Source organism: Alligator sinensis, unplaced genomic scaffold (assembly GCF_000455745.1).
Source record: "Alligator sinensis unplaced genomic scaffold, ASM45574v1 scaffold1060_1, whole genome shotgun sequence".
Lineage (NCBI taxonomy): Eukaryota > Metazoa > Chordata > Crocodylia > Alligatoridae > Alligator > Alligator sinensis.
In genome coordinates, this window is record NW_005842907.1 from 478,996 (window position 1) to 500,781 (window position 21,786).

General features: G+C 53.9%; 1 protein-coding gene across 1 annotated transcript in view; it reads right to left on the reverse strand.

The window, feature by feature from the left end:
* Positions 1–1,284: 1,284 nt before the first annotated feature.
* Positions 1,285–21,786, reverse strand: part of ZFHX3 (zinc finger homeobox 3) — a 91,827-nt gene continuing 71,325 nt past the window's right edge. Inside the window, 4 exon segments of the mRNA XM_025192233.1 lie at positions 1,285–2,726; positions 2,728–3,389; positions 8,519–13,987; positions 16,121–16,223. Coding sequence (XP_025048018.1) covers positions 1,827–2,726; positions 2,728–3,389; positions 8,519–13,987; positions 16,121–16,223 — 7,134 coding nt within the window. The 3' untranslated portion in view covers positions 1,285–1,826.

Below are 21,786 nucleotides of genomic sequence, written 5' to 3' on the forward strand. Positions count from 1 at the left end.
AAGGACAAAACTTTGAAGTAAAAACTTGTCTTTTGGTATGTTGAATTTTCATTAAGAGTTGCCTCTCTGCTTGCAGAAGAAGCACAGGTAACAACAACCTGGGTGCTTTTTAGGGTTTTTTTTTTTTCCTTCTTCTTTCTTTAAGCTTATTTGTGTGTGTTTAAATTAGAAACAAATTCTCAAGTAAAAAGAATCCTTTTTGCTCATTCTGCACCAGTGGTGAAAGGGTATGTCTTTGGATTTTATTTAAAGCATGACATTTTTTTGAGAAAAAAAATGTAACCAAAACTTACTTGAAAAGAACAGAGTGCAGCCTAATTACACAAACAGAAACAAATGCTTATAGTTTAGGAACAGAGTCTTTGAAGCATTTACAAAATGAGGAAAGGAAGGAGGAAAAAAGAAAATGAAAAATAAGAAAGATAAGTGCACAAGGGTAACAGACATAGGTAAATCGTATGTATACGCCTTAAAAAGTTTCAAACCCCCAACAAAAAATATTCTGCAAGGGATCCTACTGACCCCAAAAACCCTTTGAACTTCTTTCTTTAGTTTTTATAAAATAAGTATGCAACCACCCTCTAAGAAATGAAGGCAGCAACCATAAGTGGAAGATTACAGGATGGGGAGAAAGGGGAATAAAGGTACAAAGGGGAGAAAAGCTTAGGCGAGTCAATGGATTGCAATCTATCTGGCTAGGAATGAACAAGACAACATCAAATGAGAAGCCGTCAGCTGGACCATACAAAAGCTAAATGTACACAAAAGGGTTTTTTCTTTTAAATCTACCATACTGCTTCAGTTCATTTCCAATGCAACAATCTACTCAACACCAAAAATGGTCATATCTATCATAAATACAGAAAGTCAGTTGTTTTAAAACTTATTTTTTAAGCTCCAAGTCCTCAACACTCTTTGTGTGTTTTTTTTTTTCTGAAAAGTGGGAGTGCTTAACTTTTCCCCTTGAAATTGGCTTCAGCAGAAAAGCTACCCTTAAAATCCCCAGAAAGCTAAAGCAGTTCACATTGTTTTTCTCTTGAATACTTTCTGCCCATTTTAAATTAAGGAAAAAAAAAAAAAAAAAAAAAAATCAATCCTTTTCTGGAACAAAAACCAACAAAACAAAAACCCCCAAAACAAACAAAAAGGAAATTATATATATATATCTATATATATATCTATATATATACATATATATGCATGTGTGTGCGCATATATATATACATGCATGTATATATATACATACACACACATGCACACACACGCAACCGTGTGCATGTGCGAGTGTGTATATATATCTATATATATATAAAACAATGATTCTGAAAACAGAACAAAGTGTGAGCGATTGACCTGAGAATAAAAAGACATTACATTTCTTTTTTCTTTTAGCAAGCCATTGGTATCTGAATGCTAAGATAGCAAGAAATTTAAAACTGTAACAAGGTGGGCTGCTTTCCCATACAGTGCGTGCCGGCCTCTGCTGTGCTATCAGTGAGGGGCATTATTGAAAAAGGGCAATATACAAGGGGTTTAAGCTCCAAAGACATTAAGGAGGCAGTATAGACTCGTCTCCCAGACCAACAGTACCTTCAAAAGGACAAATGTAACAGCTTTTTTTTTTTTCATTTTTTATTAAAAGGAAAAAAAAGAAATGTAAAACCCACCGGCATTGTTATATGGGAAAACAACCCACACTTTTTCTTTTTTTCTTTTTCTTTTTTTGGTTAGAAGCTTTGGAATTGCAGTTAGTCTATTTTTGAAATTGGTTTGTTATTAATTTTTTTTTTTTATTTAAATTCATTTTTATTGTTCATCTTCAAAGCTTACAATCTGAAGGTGTCCATTCCTACACTAGTTAGACCACTGTCCTTAGGGCAGCTGGGGTCCTTAGGCCCCTCCACCGGGCTAGCCGGTCCATCTGACTTTTGGCTAAGATCCGTGTCAGACTCCTCCAAATAGTCGTCTGTTGGCATCGAGGGCTGAACCCCTGAGGTGCTGCATGAACTTGAGGTAACCGTTGAAGATGAGGAGAGAGGAGGGAACGAAGGAGGAGGCGGCTTCCCGAGGGGAGCCCGGGAGCCCGCTGGGGGCCAAGACTTTCTGGAGGCGTGGGGGGAAGCCGAGGAGGAGGACAGAGAGGGCGGGGGGCTGTCGTTTGTGTGAGCGGCAGACTGCGAGGTAGATGCGGTGCTAGGATCGGGGAGGCAGGCAGAGTGAGGTAATAGACTGGGGTGCTCTTTGGCGTTTCTTGCTGCTCTTGTGATTGTTCGGTGTTTGTGCGGGGCTGACTCGAGATGCTGACTCAGGGCTTCGTCCCCACACACCGTGCTCTCGCACGCCACGCACTGGTACGAGCCGCTGCCCTTGCCGCTGCTGCCAGTGGGCACATGAAGCACCATCTCTTGCAGATTCACCACAGACTGGCCGAAGAAGCAGAGGGACTTCAGGTGGTTGCTGGCCGCCTCCTGGTCGCTGAAGCCCGCCTGGCACTTGCGACAGACCAGCTTGTACTGCACCTTTGGAACAATGAAGGGGTCACACAGGGAGTCCGCACTTTTGCTTTCTGCTTCGGGCTCTTCTTGGGGTTTGGGCAGGAGGGGGGACACCTCACGGGGTGCGTTTTTCTGCTCTTCTTGTTTGGGGGATTCTTTGGCAGGGTCTTTGTCTGGGGTAGCAGCCCCCGCGGGGACTGGGGTTTGGCTTCCTTTGGGCTGTTGCTCCTGCTGCTGCTGTCTGCTGCTGCTGCTGCTGCTGCACTTGCCGCTGCTGCTGCTGCTGCAATGCCTCCTGCAGGCTCTGCTGATATTGCTGGTACTGCTGCAGCAGGGAGCTGGGGGACAGGCCGAGCAGAGCCTGCGACAGCGCAGGGCTGTAGGGGAACAGGCCTTCCATGCCGTACATGGGCTGCAGGTACCCGCTCTGCAAGGCCCCCGGGATCTGAGGGGCGTAATAGGGAGAAAAGCCGGGGACAAAGTAGGGAAGGAACTGGCTTGTAAGCAAGGTGGTTGGATCTGAATTCAAGGCAGCCTGCAGCGCCTGAAGCTGGGCAGGCTCCACTGCGTACTCCATGGTGGGCAGGGGGGCCGACAGGGTGGCTGCCGGTGCCTCTCCTTTCTCCTTCTTGGGCCCCGGCAGGGAATCCCCTTTCCCTTTAGGTGCCTTCTCCTTCTCTTTAATCTTCTCACTTTCCTTTTCCTTGCGCTGCGGCGGCGGCTGCGGCGGCGGCTGCTGCTGCTGGGGGGCCATGGCCACCGTGGGCTGTGCTGGGGTCGGCGAGCTCAGCGAGGCCGAGGGCTGTTTATTTGGTAATCCAGACGTGGGGAGGCCGGGCGAGGGGACGCTTGCGGTGGGCAGACCCATCAGGTTGGGTTTTGGAGAAGTTAAAGCTAGAGAGAGGGGGAGAGAGAACCAGTGAAACAAGTCGGCACGACCGGCGGAAAGCGCGAGTCAGGCGGGCGGTCGCTGAAAGCGAGGGCAGCCAGGCACCGCTCGGCCCCGCTCAGCAGCGACCGCGCTTCTCATCTATTCAGTGCTTTGGACATGCGAGGCCAGCAAGCCCGCCTGGGGCTCGGGGCCTTGAGCAAGCCCCGGGGCACCCCAGCAGCACCGGGACCACCGGTGCCCTAGCCGCTGGGTAGCACAAATAGCGTGACATCGACTGGGAGGTGCACAGACGCTGCGCAGGGCCAGGGGCCCGCTAACCACCGCAGAGCTAAGTCTGCCCCATCTAGCGCAGACAGCTGCAGGCCTCAACATCTAGGTGCCTGACACCTGCAGCCAGCAGCCTCCCACCTCCCTCCGCCTGGTCGGGCAAGGGTTTGACCTCCCTGACCGGGCACCCCCCAAACCAGGGGCTGCGTCGGTCATTAAACCAGAAGCGCCGACTCGGCAGCATGGCCGGGTGCTAACGAAGGGAGTTAGCCTACAAACCAATTTTAAATATGTGAAAACCTGCAGGAAAGAAGAGGAGATGGGACAGGAAAGGAGCAAAGCAGAGCCAAAGAGCGGGGGAGGATGCGAGGAGCCCTCTTTTCACTCCCGCTGCTCCGATTCCCGCTGCCTTCCTCCACTGCCAATTTCCAGGCTCTGGCAGACGCCCTCCCTCTCCCCCTTCCCAGTCTGGCACAACCCACCTTCTTACGGGTACAGAGCGCTGGCAGTGGCTCTGCTTTCCTCGGAAACATTCCCACGTCTATGAAACGCAGTGCCCCCTCCATAACCTGGATGCCTGGAAAGCCCCTTATTTGGCCAGGACAGACGAACGCCTGCCATAACCCGCTAGCCGGGGACTCCTGGAGAGCGTCCAAAGGTTCAGAGAGCGATCAGCCAGGGGAAACTGGGGAGGGCAGCCAGAGCAGCAGCACTTGCATTGTAACTCGTGCGTTCGGGGGACGAAGAGTAACCGTTTCCTGCGTCCAGCCACGGGACCGGCGAGGCACGGGGAACAGGAAGACCTCTCCACCGTCCGACACCCGCACACTGCCAAAGCACCCGGCCTCGTTAGCCAGCCGGTCCAAATCGAGAATAGTGAGTACATGGGTTGGTGAGAAAAACCCCACGCTGAACCATCAGGAAGGCAGGAGCACCAAGCTGCGCCCGCGCCCCTTCCCCTTCCCCTTCCCCTCACCCACCCACCGCTCCGGGCTCGCACCGAGTGGCCGATGCCTCCACTCCCAAAGGCTGAGCGTTGCCACGGGCCGATCGGCCACGGTGCAGACTCGCAGAAGCGTGTCTGTGCTTCCTGAGCTAATGCCCCTGCCGGTACCGTGCCTCCCGTGCCGTGGACTCCGCAGCCACCACTCCCATCCCATCCCACACCCCTGAGCTGCTGGTCTCTGCAACAGGAACCACCACCCACTCGAGGGGCCGGCAGCAACGTGGGGAACGTTGATGGGCAAGAAGAAAGGGAACGGACCCTGCCAAAGCTGCCCTAAGAGACAGGCCGTGGCTGCTCCGGGCGCTGCCCGTGCCACGCTGTGGTGGTGAGGGCACTGCTTGCTTTCTCAGCACTGGGTCAGTCAAAGGCACCGACCGGGTGAATGAAGACACGATGCAGGGGACCCCGCTCACAAGGGGTACGACGAGCTCTCTCTGCCTTGCTCGGTGCTGAGCGCTCCTGTCCTCTGCCCCGTCCCGACCGGGAGCTATGCCCAGGCCCCTCAAGGCACGGAGTCGTTTTTCCTCTTCCCGTTTTGGCGCTGGCCAGCCAGATGCTCCCACATGCGCCTTCCTGAGAGTTGCTCTGTCCAGCAACAACTTCGTCCCAGGTCACGCCCCAGGCAGGGAACGCCAGGTTTCAACGACGAGGACATCTCCACCGCAAGCCAGCTGCATGCGTGCAGCCCTGAGCGCTGGGGCTAGAAGATCCTCCCCTAAGAACAACTTCTCCCGTAACTGCCTACTGCAAGGCCTTCTTTCACCTTTCTTTTGAAGCAGAGGGCATTGTCTGCTATCAAAGACAGTGTACAGGACTAGCAAGACCTCTCTTTGACCCAGTCTGAATGCTCCTGTTCTTTCGTTTTGTTCCCTGCAAAAAAGATTAGACTAAAGCTGGCTGAACATTCATGTGAAATCTAAATGAATTTGCCTAGATTCGCTGCTCTTCTGCCTGCATCGTGGCAGCATTCAACGGTTACTTGTGTGGGCCCTTGCAGGGAGCTTCCTGAAAGCCTCCTTACCATAAGCCAGACTCCGGAGGTTAAAGTCCTCCACCGAGCACGCAGGAGTAACTACCTGTGCCTTCTGCGACGTACCGCAACTCGGGTAGCAAGAGTACAAACTTGCAAAAAATCTCACTGGATCACTTACGACAAGCAAGCGAGAGAAACCCCACTGTCAGTCTGTGGGCAGAACACAAGCCAAAAAAAAAGGCAAAGTGTGCTGAACAAGTTGCTCACAAAAAATTATTCACTCAGCTGATATACTCGTATCAAAGCCCTTCTAGTCACAGCGGTGGTTCCCTTCCGAGGCAGCTCTAGCAAAAAAGGGACCCCATTTCCCTCCCAGAATATAGCTCGCTCGTCCTCCCGGGTGGCTCCTTGGATGTGGCAGCCATCATTTCTGAGGAGGTATAAGACCCTCTTGTCCTCTGGCATTTTCTCTGGAGTGAAAAAGATAAAAATAGCTAAGTACCTACGTAAGGCCCCAAACTCAGCGAGCTGGAAGAAGACAAGCTTGCTGAACTGAGGGTCTCGTCCACACAAGGGTTTTCCCCCTCCAGGTTCCCGCTGGAGCTCGCAGAGGTGGGAGTGCTGCGCAGGCAAGGTGCTGGCGTCAGCCGTCCTCCCAACCACTGTTCCCACCACGGATGGAGCAGGAAAGCCAGTCTGCTGTGAAGGAGGCTGGAGAGGAAAATGCCAACCCCGTACTCCTTGTAGCAGTTGGTCTATCCAAGTTACAGCCGTCCAAAAGTCAACACTTTATCCAAAGGTCACAGCTTTTTTCCCTTTCTAAATACTGTAGTCCTAAGTTAGCAGCTGACTGCTTCTCACACGCAGGGTTGGTAGCTTCATCCCTGCTGGGGCTTTGGGAAAAATAAAGGCAAAGCTGCAGATCGAACTGAAAATCTTTTAAAAAAAATGTGGCTGTGATTTAAGTACCACCACTTTGTATCAGGTGGGTTGCAACAAGGTCTGCAACCCAGACTCTCCCGGCCATGGTAATGGGCGCTGAAAATGAGACCACTGGCAGGAGGGGTTATCGAGACAAGGGTCCCATGGGCTCCGAGATCCCCCCTGGTAGGGATGGAAAATGCCAAATTCAAGCTCCAAGTGTCAGCAAACCCTGCGTGCGAGGACAGCTCCGTGCAAGAGCCGTAGGAGTAGTTCCAGCAAGGCCACGATGGGCTCCAAGGCTGACGATGCAGACCACAGCCAGGACCAAAACCTGTGTGTGGCCAAGAGAGAGGAAAACACTCCTGCAGCCGGGCGCGGACACAAGCCAAGGCCTCTGCAACTGAACCGGGAGGTTTTCTGGATGTTGGCAGGACTGTCTCAACGTCCTGAGGAAAAGATTGACTTTCACTAGTAGATGTTTAGGATTGTGAATCCAAAAAAAGATGAGAAAGCCGGTAGGGAAATACATAGCGGGCTTAGCCAGGCAGCATCTGTGCTGAACCACCCAGCTGCTTTCACGGGGGAAAGTTCAACGCGCGGGTGTAAGAAGGACCCGTGCTCAAGGGTAAGGAGGAGCGGGAAAGGGAGCCCAAGAGAAAGGGGCTTGCTGGCTCCTGAGCATAACTTCTGGTCTCGCGTCTTTGCTATACAGATGTTGAGCTCTGAAGAGACCCCATCCGTCAAGGCCCGAGTCCGGGGAGGTCAGACGTGTGCTGATGCACTCTCTCTCTCACAGGGTGGCTAATGGCAGCACTGCTCAATGCTGGTCCGTCCAGAGACCTCGGGGCTGGGGTGGATCCTCAGCCAGCGCAGCCTGTCTCTGGTTCCTTTGGGAGCTCCTTTACAAAGGTCTTCCCTTCTTGCACCAGGCTGTGACGACTAGGAAGGCGTGGCGGCCATGCTATTTGTGCCTGGGGGACCCCTTTTGGAGATCCCTCATTTGTGCACAGCCAGAGACGCTCATAAGATCAGCTTCTGGAGCAAATCTTTTGGTTCTTTGGCCCTTTTGAGAAAACACTGGCTTCTACAGGGAAACGCTCTCCCCGTGAAGCACGACCTCCACTGTTTGTGCCCGCCTTTAGCAGGCCAAGAGGAAGAGCTGTTGCACCTGTTGTCTGAGATGGCTGAAGCAAGCCTGAACATGGCTCAAGTATCTAAAGTTTCAAAAGAACTGAATGAAGTAGGAAAATAATCTGTATTTTTTCTGTCCAATTAACAACAGATCGAACCGAAAAGGGATGTTTGTTCCCCACCTGCTCCAAGTGGCAGAGGGGGAGGGATGTTCCTGCTGTTGATCTGTTGAATATAGGACACAAGGGAACAGTGCTGGCCCTTTCATAGCCAACTATTGCTCATCAAACCGGATCACTGGCCACGCAGCCACGCAAGCAACGGTTACTGCAGGTTACCACAAAGACAATGGCATGCACAAGAACCTCCAGATTTCCCATCACCTTTTCTGCTACGCATCTGTATTGTTAATAAAGCACCTGGAACGTCATTGGGAATTGGAGGCGAGTAGAAAATGATCTGAATTTTCTATCAAAAGCAATGACACAAGGAACAGCGCACTGAGCGTGCTACTCCTGTTCAGACACAACGCAACAAAGACCTCAGCTTCCAAGTTTCCTTGAGGATGCTGCAGAATTTATAGCGTGTGCCACGCGGCCCCGGAGCCGTGGCTCACGGGAGCTGGAGAGAACCAGGCCGCGGCAGCTCGAGCGCCTGGCTTAGGGAATCAAAGGTACAGTAACTTTGCCTTGTGCCCTGCTGATGACACTGTGGACTGGAGCGTGGTAAGCCCGATTTCAGACATTTCTGGGGAAATGTCCATTGTGCCACAGGCGCACACTAGGGAAAGCTACACGTCTGCGCAAGGAGACGACTGCTCCGGCACCCACCTGTGTTGGATGGAGTGAAGCCTGGCAAGGACGGGCTGTTGAGGCCTGGGAGCAAGACGGGAGGGATGCCCTGCAGTGCCGGGTACGCAGTAGGAAGGTTCAGAGCTTGCAGAGGGGTGTTATCAAACATGCCCTGCTGCTGAGCTGCCAGACCAAGAACCTCATTGGCTTTCTTGATCCGGTCCAACTCCTGCTGAGCCATCAACTGACGTACGGTTGCTGGGTCAAAGTACTCCTTCTCCTTATCCAACTGGCTTCCAATGGTTTCTTTAACTTTGGAGATATGCTGTTGAGAGAAGATATGGTCACGTACAGACAGCCGAGCGCTGTACTTGATGCCACACAAAGTGCACTCTGTTTTGGGTCCCTCATAACTTGTTTGGTTTATGCCAAAATGCTTGGCCATGCTGAGCTTGGATTTCTTCTCCTTGGCCCTAGCATTCTGGAACCAGACCTGAACAACTCTCTTTGGCAGTCCAATGTCATTGCCCAGGACCTCACACTCCAGCATGGTGGGTGTCCTGTAGTCATTAAAGCATGACTTCAGAACCTTTAGCTGGAGATTAGTCATCTGAGTGCGAAAACGCTTCTGCCCTGGCCGATCCCCGCTCTCTCCAGACTTGCTGGCCGAACCACTTGCACCGGGGCTGGGTGAGCAGGGGTCTGCAAGGCTGGATGTTTCACTATAGTCCACAGTACCTTCATTATCGTACTCTTTGCTGTAAAAGCTGGGAGCTGGGCTGACTAGGCCAGAAGACAACCGATCCTCATACTCAGACATTGCTATCATGGCAGCCTTTGTCAGACCCTCGCTGGGTCCTGATGTTGATTTGGTTTCAGTTGCAATCCCCGTGGCGCTGTCGTTGTCTGCATTGCCTTCGTCTCCAGTTGTAGTGTCTGTGATCGCAGTGTTGACAGAAGAACAGTCGTCGTTGTCCAGCTTCGTTTGGTCAAAACTCAGGTTAACCGAGGACATGGAGGGACTTTCGAAGTCTTCTATCCCTTCTACCTTAATGGAGGACGGACTAAGCAGCGTTCTAGGCGACAGCTCCATGCTTTTGTTCACCGGCGAGAGGGGAACACCCTGACTGTCGCTGCCGCTTGGCGGCATGTGGGAAAAGCTGCTTGCTCCATCAAAGATGTCTCCCTTCATCTGGAGCCCCCCGTCACAGTCTAAAAGCATAGCAGACAAAGTCAGGTTGTAGCCAGCTCTCTTGGCCTCGTGCCAATGACGGGATCGGATGTGCGCTTCCAGAGCGGTCTTGGCTTTAAAGAGCGCGCGGCAGAAAGGGCAGCGCCTGTGGGCTTGGGCAGGCCCCACCGCTCTGAACTGTCCCTTCCTCTCCCGGGCTCGGGTGTTCTGAAACCAAACCTGCACCACGCGCTTCTTCAAGCCCACTTCGTGTGCAATGTGATCCAGCATCTTCCGCGTCGGGTTGGAGTCCAGCAAGTACTTCTGGTAAAGGATCTCCAGCTGCTCCGGGGTAATCGTCGTCCTCAGCCGCTTGTCTCGCTGAGGCTCTTCTCCCCCCGTCCCGCTGTCGTTCTCCCCGGGGCTCGCACTGGCCTTTTCCTCCAGCTTTCTCTTCAGCGTGTTCATCGTAGATGTTGGTGTTGAGGGCGACGTGGCCGAGCTGGCTGGGATCTGAGGCAGGGTTCCAGATAACAGCTGGCTCGCAAGCAGTGGATTACTGGGGTCAAAAAGCATGAAAGGCATATCTAGCGTCCTGTCCAGGAACTGGGGGTGTATAAACTGGTTCTGTGCGCTCAGAAAATGAAGCTGCTGATGCTCCTGCCAATGCTCGAAGGAAGGGAAGGCCAGTTTGCACTGGTCACACTGGTACGGGATTAACTGAGGAGGTAGGTTTGCCAGCTGCTGAGGGGTAGACGTATGAAGGGGCTTGAGGGAAAGATGCGAGAGCTGAGACGGGCTCGGACTCGACGGTGGCAAAGAGCACTGGGGTGTCTGCGGGAGGGGTGGCTGCTGCTGTAGTGAGCTGGGGGAGGATAACTGAGAGAGCTTTTGGTGCGTCAAACTGGTCTTCTGTTCTCCTTGGTCCTGCTGCTGCTGAGGCTCTTGCTTTGGTTGCACTTGCTTCTCTTGAGTTTGGTTTTGCTGTGTACTGGGAGGTTCAAGCTGCTTTGGTTTCTCATCTGTAGCTTCTGGAGCTTTACAAGTATAGGTGGAAGAGTCCTCTGCCTCAGCGGTGAGCTGCAAGAAAGCTGAAGAGGTTGCATTAGCGGCGGAGGTTGGGGTGCTATACGCTTGCGAGGGCATCGGCGTGCTGCAGGAGGAGCTGGTCGGAGTCAAGAGCTCCGTTGCGTCCATTGAGTCTTCGTTCTGGCTGTCGTCCTGTCCATCCTCGTCCTCATCTTTGTAACAAAGCTTCTTCTGGTGTTTGATAAGATCGAAAATGCGCTGAAAGACGAGACTGCACTTTTTGCACTGGTAGTTCAAGTTGCTCGTTCGAATGTACCTGTCGTTCGTCAGCTCCCGCCGTTCCCCGTCTTTGCCTTCTCCCTGATTCTCATAGTTTTTCCTAGCTTTCTGGCGGGCGTTCTGGAACCAGACCACTATGACGCGCGTAGGGAGGTTCAGCAAGTTAGAAAGCTGCTCGAATTCGTCATCCTTTGGATAAGCGTTGGCATCAAAGAAGTCCTGCAGCACCCGAAGTTGGTAATCTGTAAACCGTGTCCTGGAGGACCTCTTGCTACCCCAGTACTCCTGCTTCTGAGGCTCAGGAGAGGGAGGCCGCGAGTCGATCTTCAGCTCCTCCAGGCTGGTAATGGGAGGGTTGCTGAAGTTGTAGGGGGAATCTTTGTTGCGCTGGCGCTCTTTGAAGAGGGTGTTTCTGAACCAGTGCTTGATCACCTTCTGCGGCAGCCCAGACTTGTCAGCCATCTCTTTGATCTGCTCCTCGCTCGGGGAATTGTTGATATCAAAATACTGCCGAAGCACTCGGAGCTGGTCGTCCGTGATGCGAGTGCGCGGCCTCTTGTTCTGCTGCTGCTGGAGGAGGCTGGGGTTCAGCTGGTGCTGGTAGAGCTGGGCCAGGTCTGCCGGCAGGGGGTCTACCGGCCCGAGCTGGGGCGGCAACTGAGCAGGCAACGTTTGCAGCGGCATGGTCTGCATCATCAGCGGAGAAAAGATGGGCAGCTCCATTGGCATGGAGAGCTGGGTGAGCGGCACAGACGGCTGGGCTGGTGCGATCGTAGGAGGGGTTATCGGCGGGGCAGAGGCTGGAATGGTTGGCGTGGAAGCTGGCTGAGGCGGCGCTGGAGGGAGCGGGGGCGGCGGCGGGGGCGGCGGAGGCGGGGGCTCCGGCGTCTGGGGCCGCAGAGGATACAGCTTATCGTAATGCTCTCTGTACTGCTTGGCAAATCTCTCCAGCTGCTTGAAGGGGAAGTAGTGCTGGTGCACGTGCTCTTGGTGGCTCTTCAGAATGAGGATGTTTGAGAAGAACTTGCCGCACGTGTCGCACTCCAGCTTTTCCAGGTTCTCGCCCTGCTCCGTCTTCCCGTTCTTCTTCTGCACCTTCTGCTTGTTCTCGTTGTACTGAATGACCAGCTCGAAGCCGAAGTTCTCCAGCAAGGCTTTGGTAGCGTTCCCTCTTGCATCAGAGGCGATGCGTGGGGGCAGCAAGGAGGGCTCTGCGCTGGCGCCCGGGGCAAAGTCCTTCTTGTCTTTGGGCTTGAGGCTGTCAGGCAGAGGCTCCTTGGACCCTGAGCTGCTGTCCACCCTCTCCACGCTGTCCCTCTCCCTCTGGCTTTCTTTCTCCTTCTCCTTCACGATGGATTTGTTCTTCTTCTCCGAGTGCTGGCTCTGCTGGACAAGGACCGAGTGCGACTGCGACAGGGAGAGCTGCCCTTGCTGCTGCTGCAGTAGCTGCGGGTGGCTCTGCTGGGGGAGCTGGACCTGAGCCTTCAAATCCTCCAGCAGACTCGGCCCGCTACCCGTCAGCGTCAGCGCCCCGCTGGTCACAGGCAGGCTGACTTCGGGGTTGAGCTGGAACTCGGCGCTCGGGATGTAAAACGGGAAGAGAAGATGCTGCTGCTGCTGCAGCTGGAGCAGGGTCTCCGTGGTCATTGGGAAGTGTGGCAGGAGAGTGGGGTTGAACAGCTGGGACTGCAGGAGGGCAGCCTGCTGCTGGAGCTCTTGTTGCAGGTGGGCCTGGACTTGGGCTTGGGCCTGCGCCAACGTCTGAGCTTGCTGCTGCTGTTGCTGCTGCTGCTGTTGCTGCTGCTGCTGCTGCCTGGATGCAATCATATCCGCCAGCTTCTTCCGGTTTACCTCCTTGGGCTCAGAAGGGGAGATGCTGGCGCTAATGGGGTTGCTTAAAGGTGGGATTCCCATGCTGTCACTGGATACCTGGTTGAGCAAGCTGGGGATCGGTGCTGCGCCAGCGTTACTGGTGTTGGTGGTTGTGAAGGCGTTGGAGCTACTAGTGTTCACCGGGCTCGGTGTGGATGAGCCCAGGGAGATACTGCTGCTGCTGCTGCTCCCAGTGTTACCCGCTCCGTCACTACTGCCGCTGCCACTGGCTGCCTCCAGTTTGGCAGCCCGGGCCTTGGTCTGGTGCAGGACAGACCTCATGTGGATCTCCAGGGTGGAGCTCTGGCTGTAGGCCACGTTGCAGGTGTTGCACTTAAAAGGTTTGTTGTCTGGGCTGCTGGTCGGTTCGGGCTGCCCAGTAGCAGACTCCTGGAGGGCTCGTTTCAGTTTATGCAAGTGAGAAACTGAATTGTAATGGACCAAAAGAATGTTCTTTTGCGTGAAAGACTCCTTGCAAACTGTGCACTTGTAAGGGCGAGATGGGTCCAGAAACTTCTCCATGGTGAAGTTCGGACCTTTCCTGAAGGGCAAGGCCCTCTTCGGTTCCGAGCCAGAGTCTTCTTGCACCGATCCAGAATCGCTGCCAGTAGGACTCTGTTTATCTTCCAGGTCGCTCTCCTCCTCCTTATCCTCCTCCACAATTATAGTGTGGTCTTCCGCCAGCGAGGGATCACCCATCGCCAAGAGGTCTCCATTCACCAGAAGCCCTCCGTAGAGCTGCTGAATATCCGCTTCGCTCAGCTCCAGGTGACTGGTCTCCAGGTGCTTCTTCAGAGCCTGGAAGGTCCGGAAACTGCGCTGGCAAAGACAACACATTGTGGCTGCTCTGATGACGTGGTACTGCGAGTGGAGCTGCAGCTTCTCGATGGTTTTGAAGGCCAGGCTGCACTGGTTGCAACGGTATTTGTAGACGTGCCGGTCGGACACTGGCAGTTGCGGCCGTTTGGCATGAACCTCGTTGAAATGCGTCTGGAGGGCTGCTGAACTTTTGAACACCTGGTTACACCCCTTCTTCCAGCACAGGAAGCCAGAGTCCTCTCTGGTGGAGCTCTGATCGGCAGAGGCCGACTTGGGGTCCCCGCCGTGCTCTGCGCTCTCAGCCGACAAGAGGCTCTTTCCCGACTCCTCGCAGGTCTCTGAAACAGAACAAAAGAGGCAAAGGATGAGGAGGCGGTAGGAGAATATCTGCAGCCGTGCAGACAAGGCTCCTCTCAGCCAGTCGTCTACGATTTCCATAACGATCGCACGCCTATTTCTCGATTTGCATCCCGATCCGTTACTTCCTCTGCCCTGACCGTGAATAGAGGCTTTTCCTATTGCCACAAGGACTTTTAGGTGGGGGGTCACAGACTGCTCATTTGCTATTTGGCAAACACCAAAACATCATCCCCAAGCAGGACAGAAGTTATCCCTAATATTTTTCCTGTATTTTCATTTTTGAACTTCAACCGCTTGATGCTATTCCACCCACTGCCAATTCCATGCAATTTCTCCTCCCGGTTGTTCTTCCTTTGAACATCTAATTCTTCCTCACAAATTAAGCTGTTCAGCCACCTACTGATCTCCATCACTTTTCTCTGATGCCCTTGCCATTGGCCACAATCTCTGGGACGAGAAGATGCCCAGTCCTAACACAATAACCAGGGCACGGCTCTGCCATCGTTGCAAAGAAAGGGAATTCCTCAGACCTGCAGAAGAACGCGCTGCGCTCAACAGCTCGTCCAAGTCTATCCTAACCATGCCGCTGGGCTGACAGACGATAGCACTCACAAATATCCTGCCTCAAAGAGAGGGAACGGAAGTCAGTGGCTGCTGGACAGACTTCACTGAAGGCCACTATGGCCGGGGGGCGATTCAGGCCCGTGGGAAGAGAATACTGTACCACCTTTCTGCCGGGCTCTGGACAGAGCGTCTTGCCAGGACAGGCCGGGCTGCTGCACTGGCACGTGCTGAAAACGGGATCTCATGAACCAGTGCGTTTCTAGCTGCTCCAGCTAAGACAATACTGTCCATGCAGAACTGAGCTGGCTACCTGCAAACCCTGTCTCACGAAGGAAGGGACAGTTGTCTAAATCTCAAATTTCCTTCAAGACTTCTCTCTCTAGGAACCCTTCATCGGTGTCTTCTGCCCTGTTGGGACTCTGGCCAGAGACTATTATCACCTCCCTCCTGGAGTTCAGAAGCTTCTGCGTAGGCAGCTCAAGACATCACTGTCCTTTTCTTGGCGCCATGTAACACTAAACCTCAGCTCTAATTAGGTGGCTGCTATCACAAGTAGGGCAACACAGTGCCAGGGTAAAAACCACCAGGGTAGTTCGGGGCTGGATATGCAGCTGCAACTTGAGAGCAGCAGTGCAAACTTCCCTGAATTGCCTTGCTTATGAACCTCAGCCACGATCGGGAGAGACCATGCCTCAGTGACAAGGGCCGCAGTCCATTCCCCGCGGCCCAATTAGCCTCTGGCCTTTTCACCGACTCGTCCTAGGAGGGTGCTGAGTGCCTGCTGTGGCGATGTGAACACCTGGACTCTATTCAGGTCACATATGCCTAGAAGAGGAGGCAGATGGTTAAAAGCCCTGGTGCTGCTGAGCCGTCACCAAGCAGAAATACTAAGCAGCTTCCACGGGGTCAACGGACCGACTTCAGATCCGCACCAGACAGGCAGAAAGCACCCGGCCCAGGACTGGGCGAGGCGACCGGCGTAGCAGGTAAACAGCCCCTCGGTTTTAATACGTTTTAGCTCCTGTTTTTAAGGAAGCCAGACCCTCTTCCCCAGAGCCACTGGCTCTGCATCTGTGCTCCGGACGAGCAGGGCTCGACAAAAGCTTAAGGGGCGACTTTAAGCCACTTCCCCACTATCCCGATTTGGAGTCATCTGAGCCAGGACGCGGCGCCAAGCCGAGCAGCCTGAAGACGGCTCTCCGGCGCGCGGGCTGTCCGCGGGCCCGTGGGGCTGTCGGGCAGCTGGGGACCAGCCGGGTGCAGCGGCGCCCCGGGTCCACGCCTGGGTCACGCAACAACCCAGCCCAGGCAGAGCAAGCAGTGCTAGGCGGAGCACAGGGCTCGTGAACCGAGTCCCCTTCGGACACAAGCACGTTCTGTCCATCTCTCAGACGTCCTGCCCTCTGCACCAGATTCCTTCGGTACGAGGGAGCCACAGGCGCGTGAACTGCTCGGGCGAGCAACAACACCAAGGATTTTGCCTCCCAGTGCGCGCGCCAGCCAGAGGAACACGATTCACCCAGCGCCGGCTTCATGCAGACACTAACCAGGCTGCTTCCCCAGCTCTTCAGCGTTGGGGTTCCCATCTCTTTCTGGAGTGGATGCTGGAAGAAACATACTGCTGGGCATCATCACCTCGGGTGTCGTCACCTGAGGATGGGGGTAGAGAGAAGAAAAAACAAAAACAGGAACATGGTTAAAAATCTTTAAGCAGCAAAATTAGGCTCCAGCACTGTAAAGCCAGAGGTGTCACTTTTCATAGCTCGCTGAAGACTTGTGTTTATTAGACAAAGCTTGCATCAGTCAAAAGTGTTTCTACAGTTGCATTCTGGACATAATTAGCACTGCACACTTGAAGAATAATCTTATTATTAATATTTTTTCTTTATGCAGAATTCAGACTTTGATCACTGACAATGTTTTGTCATGGGCTGTGAAACTTCTTGTGCAACCAATTAGGTAGATAAGTTGAAAGGCCCACCTTAAGCTGCTGAAAACATAATAAGGCCCCTAATTAAATCATACCTCGTAAAGTACACTGTAATCTTGAACCAGGGAGCATTGCAGCACTGTTTTCAAAGTGTACCGATGCAGGAAAAGGAGGGGCATGAGAAAGGAAAAGTACAAATAAGGAGAAAGATGACAAGAGAAAGGATGAATAAGGAAAGACTCAAAGGAGACAGCAAACTGTCTGCAATACAGAAAGCTTTCTGTAACCCTTTACAGGCTTTGATTGATGGCAAAAAACCCTGAAGCTTCCTCTTGGCTTTCTTCAAGATTGTATTGGAAAGCTGCAGCACCATTAGCACCCATGATTCAAAGGCCAAGATCTTGAAGAGTAAACGGTGAGTTTGGATGCTCCAGTTCCAAGCCTGAGATGCTAGAGGAGCCAAGTTCAGTCTCAACAGATGAAGCCCCTTGACAGGATCTCAGGCTTGGCCCCCACAAAACATCCGCCACTTCTGAACGCCCGGCCGGCCGGCCCCCAGGGGCTAGCGGTCTGTCCGGCAATCGAGCCCAGGCAGCCCCAGGTGCCAGCATCAGTCCGCACAGCCTCCTGCAGAGCAAGCTGCTCGTCGGTCCCTGCGGCTCCACCGCACCGACTCAGGAGACGGGTCTAGGCCTGCTAACGCTCCTGCCCACACAGCAGCACGCGCACTTCAGCACGAGTCCCAGAAAATAATCCTGGAGCTCTGACGGCTGCGAGCTTCCTCCCACCTGCCAAGGGGACACTCTTGCCATCCCTGGGCTCGTGGTCCTCAGGTGCGTGGACAACCCCAGCTTACTCGCAGAGCCGTCTCCTGCTGCTCCAGCTACCGATGGCTGAAAAAGCAAGGCCGAGTGAGTCTGTAATACTCCATTTTGTTCACCTGTGGAAAGAAAGGGCTCCCCTCCCCTCCAAGGTGTTCAGGGGATGGACCGCATAGGTTAAGTGATGAGTTGAGGGCACGGAGATGGTGGATTTTGGACGACCTGTGAACTGTTAGCAGGCTGCAGCTGAAAGACTGAGCACCTCTAAACAGGACTTGGGGTCTTTCTACCTGCGCTGGTGCAAGACCCACATCTGGGGCCCAATCCTGCCTCAGCGAAAGGAAACAGGAGCCACTCCACAGAGTCGCAGCCGCGGCGGGCTGAGCGGAGGGACCGGGACGGCAGGCAGCCCGGCCAAGGTGTGCTGCGAGCCGCGCTCGCTGCGAGAGCAGGTGCAGAGCGAGGCAGCCACCACACCAGCGCAGCCATTTGTGCACCTGCCGCTGCCAACATCACACAGGCAGGGGCTGAGAACGCCCAACTCAGTCCACCTTCCGTCCCAGCAGAAAGCATTCAGATGGCCGCGGGTAGCGAGTCACCAAGAAGCGAAAGGGCACTGATTAATGTACAGCAACCAAACACCACGAAGGGGGAATGAGGTGGGGGGCAGACAGAAAGAGGAGCTGTCCCTCTCAGTTTTATCAGCAGGGAAAGTGCTTTCCCAGATCTTTAGGAATTATGAAAAATAAATTATGAGAAATTAAAAAAACCCCCCAGCAGAGTAGAAAAAGAATAAAATTATCTAACACCTCAACTGCACATCATTATAGAAAACTGTGGGCTTTTTATACGCATTACAGTAAGGCAGTCATCGCTACTAACAGACTCAGTACGATGGATCAGTAATTGTTTTCATACACTTTAATTAGAAAAACTCAGATGGCTATGAATAATAATGGAAAAGAGAGACTTTTGCACTTGAAAGGTTGAAGTCAATCAAGTGTACATGACGGCAAAAAAAAAAAAAAAAAAAAAAAGACACCAATTCATCAGGCCTCTGTTGTCTCGACGCGTCTTTAATCATAATTCCTGATTGGGATTCAAGAAGGCAGTAAGCAGTGGTTCTTTGTCTGCCTTCACCTTCCGTCAATTAACTCTCCCCGAAATATAATCATCAACCCCACATGCTCCTCTGCATCTTAATCCAGGCCTCCAAACTAAGAAGTCCTGCCCTAGCTGTGTTTAAGTAATTACCTTTATCTACCTGCATCTCTGTAACCGAGCTCAGCCCCTGCGTCCCCTCCCGCCCGCCCTCCACCAAAAAACAAGCGGAGGTAAATGAAATTGGTGCAGGCAGAAAATTCCCCAGAGGCAAAAAGGCAAAAGCCTGGAAGAGCACAAAGAAATCCCAGAAGTGCACACAAGGCACCTGCAGGTGCGCCAGAAAGCCACGCACGGGGGTCAGTGGCCACGGAGGTGCTCAAAGCGAGGGTCTCCGCGTGGCTCCTTCAGCCACCGACAAAGTTAGCACACTTGAGTTCGCCCCCGTGCTGCCCAGCCAGTCTCACTGGGCGAAGGCGCTGCCCGAGCAAGAATGGCGAGAGGGTCGGATGCTGCCCTTGTCACTTCTGTAAGGCCTCCCCTTCCACCGCTTCGTCTCTTTACACTGTCAACCGGAGGAGCAGGGACAGGCTCCCTCTGTGCGCGCGCGGAAAGTACCTAGGACACTGCAGCTGCTTCTGGAGCAGACGTGAACGGGAGTACTGCACGGTGCCGCGTGCTGGCTGACAGCCTCACATGATCCCGCAATCCTCCGGACCCCACATTATGTGATGTACGATATACTCGTGACGTATTTAAACCATGCAACTCTCGCGGTTGCATTTACCCCCAGCACAGGGTAAGCTCACTCAGGTGCAGGTCTCACACTCACAGCTCATCACTTCCCTGGGCGAGCCAGAGGGAGACCGTGACTTGGGCATCGGATCTCCCTGGTCTCCAGTGCTGCTGCATTTAAGACCAGCTGCTTTCATGCATCCCCAACATGCAAGCCCATACGAGCCATTAGTAACAGCAATACACAGGATACAGGCTGTGGAGCTGTGTCAGCCTGTTCTAACCACAGACCTTACTTATAGTATTATTTATGATGCCAAGAGCCTCAGTCGGGGAGCCGGGCCCCACCATGCAAGGCGCTGTAAAACAGCAAAAAGACAGTCCTAGCCCCAAAGCACTTGCAGCTCCCCTCCACTCCCTTCACCGCCTGCCTCAGTTCTTCCCCACGCTCCTTTTGCCACACCGGACACGGACCGCGGCGCCTTGGGCTGGAGGCGAGTGGTGGTCTGTGCCGTCAGGCAGCAAGCACGAACCTTTAGGCTCTAGAAAAATCACACTCTTGAGTTCCTAACCTGACTGTAGCCTGCAGGAGCCACGGCACATGTCCCGGAGGAGCACATGCTAACATTTCCCAGGTCTCTCAGAGGTCATCCTTCCATACAATGCTATTGAGCAGGATATGAATGGTCCCCTTGAGCTGGGTCACTCTCTTGACCTCCCTGTCTGAAGCGAGGAATTTTTGTATAATAGAAATTAAAGATGGGGAAGAGCTGTCAGGTCACCCTCTCCATCCTCTCCGCCCGTGCAGACTTGCTGTATGAATGGGAAGATGGGGCTAGCTCCGTTTCCTGGCAGGGTAAACTGGCAGCTAGGTCCAGCATATACAGAGCTCAGAGTTCGGAAAACCTGAGCGTGACAACAACATCCGCGCGCAGCGCCCGTCCCTTGGAAGTGCTAAGAGCCCTTTCCCAGCCGGAGCAACCACGCCGACTCCGACGTAAATTCACGGAGACGGAGACGCAGCCGCTCTCGGGGTGGCGGCAGACAAGCCGCAGAAATCACCACGTAACTGCGAGGAGAGGGCACCCTCAGTCAGAGGCTGGGGCCTGCCCCGCCTGTCTTAAATACTCCCCTGCAACCTGCGGGTGCGTTTGCTCCTCCGCGGGGAGACGCCGAAGCGGCTGCTGGAGGGCGAGCCGCGCTGAAACGGGTCGGGCAGGCGAGGGACCGTGCCGCGGGACCCAGATGCTGGCGTGCGGGGCCCTGCCGGCAGTGCCGGCCTCGCTAAACGGCAGTGAATCATTGCTCTCTCACGTTCCCCTCCGCTGCCGAGCTCCCTAGGCCTCAGCAAAGCACCTCGCTTGGGTTTTTAGAGAGCCCCGATCCATCCGAGGCCTGGGCTGTCCTCTGCGGCCAGCTTCGGCAGGTCCGTCTTGCAAGGCACCGTGTCCGTGCTAAAGCCACCCTCTCCAGACCGGCCCTGGCTGTGCAACACGGGTCTGGGAGAGCCCGCAGCCAAGGGCCCAGCGCTGAGCAGTGGCAAGGGCCCGGTCTTTAGCGCCTCACCTGTGCCTTCCCCGCACCCGCCAGGGGCCTGGGACCGACCCCAGGGAGGCTCCAGGCTGCTCTTCATGGCTTCCCCAAAATGGCTGGACACATTTAGCTTTAAAAATACAATCTCTTGAAAGGGTCTGAGGAAATACATTACTCCCCCTATGTCCATGCAACCAGGGGGAATGCACATGCAATGCAAGGTTCCCGGACCAGACAAAGGAGGTAATTTCCATTACAAAGAGAGAGAGAGAGAGAGAGAGGGTGCTGGAGGGAAAAGCTTCATTAGACTCAGAGAGGCAAAGCGATGGCAGTATACCAAGGTCACTTCTAATTTAGACCATCTAATTGGCAAACATGGCTCCAAATGGCTATCATCTCACAGGGCTCAGAATTAATGAAGCCCGATTATTTTCATTACCTTCATCCGAGATGGAGAATGAGACACAGAGTAAGAGGGAAAGGGGGGAGGAAGAGGGGGCGAGAGGGAGGGAGAGAGAAAAATTGAATGACAGCAGAAGGGAGAGAGCAATAAGAAGAGACAATGGAAACGGAGAAAAGAGTGTAAAGACAGCGCGAGAGAAGTGAGGATGGCAGAGATAGGAAAGAATCACTTGGGGAGCGGGAGCGGGCAGAGATGAAAAGACAGCTGGGAACAGGAAGCGCTGGAAAGACACCTTAAACACGGGAGAGGAAAACTGACACAGGATTAAATGGAGGGGGAGAGGAACGCGCGGAGAGATGAAGGCAGCCAAGGGGGAGGGAAATTCCCCGTCTCGGCAGGCTGCTGGGCGAGCAGGCCCTTCTTCTACCGGGAGCCCATCAGTCTTGTCAATCGGCGGCCGCCGCCGCGAACTGCACTTCACCCTCATTAAGGAGCTCTCTGCCGAAGCGGCGCAGGCCCGCGAGCAGAGACGTGGCCGTTATGCGGGAAGACAACGGTTACACGGGTTTGCAGCAGTCACAATGACACCGACAAACGTGACACGGGGACGGGCCCGAGCAGCCCGGGCTCCCGCCCTCCCGAACCCGCAGGGCGTGGGGGAGAGGTTCGGGAGCTCTGCCGCCCGTGTGA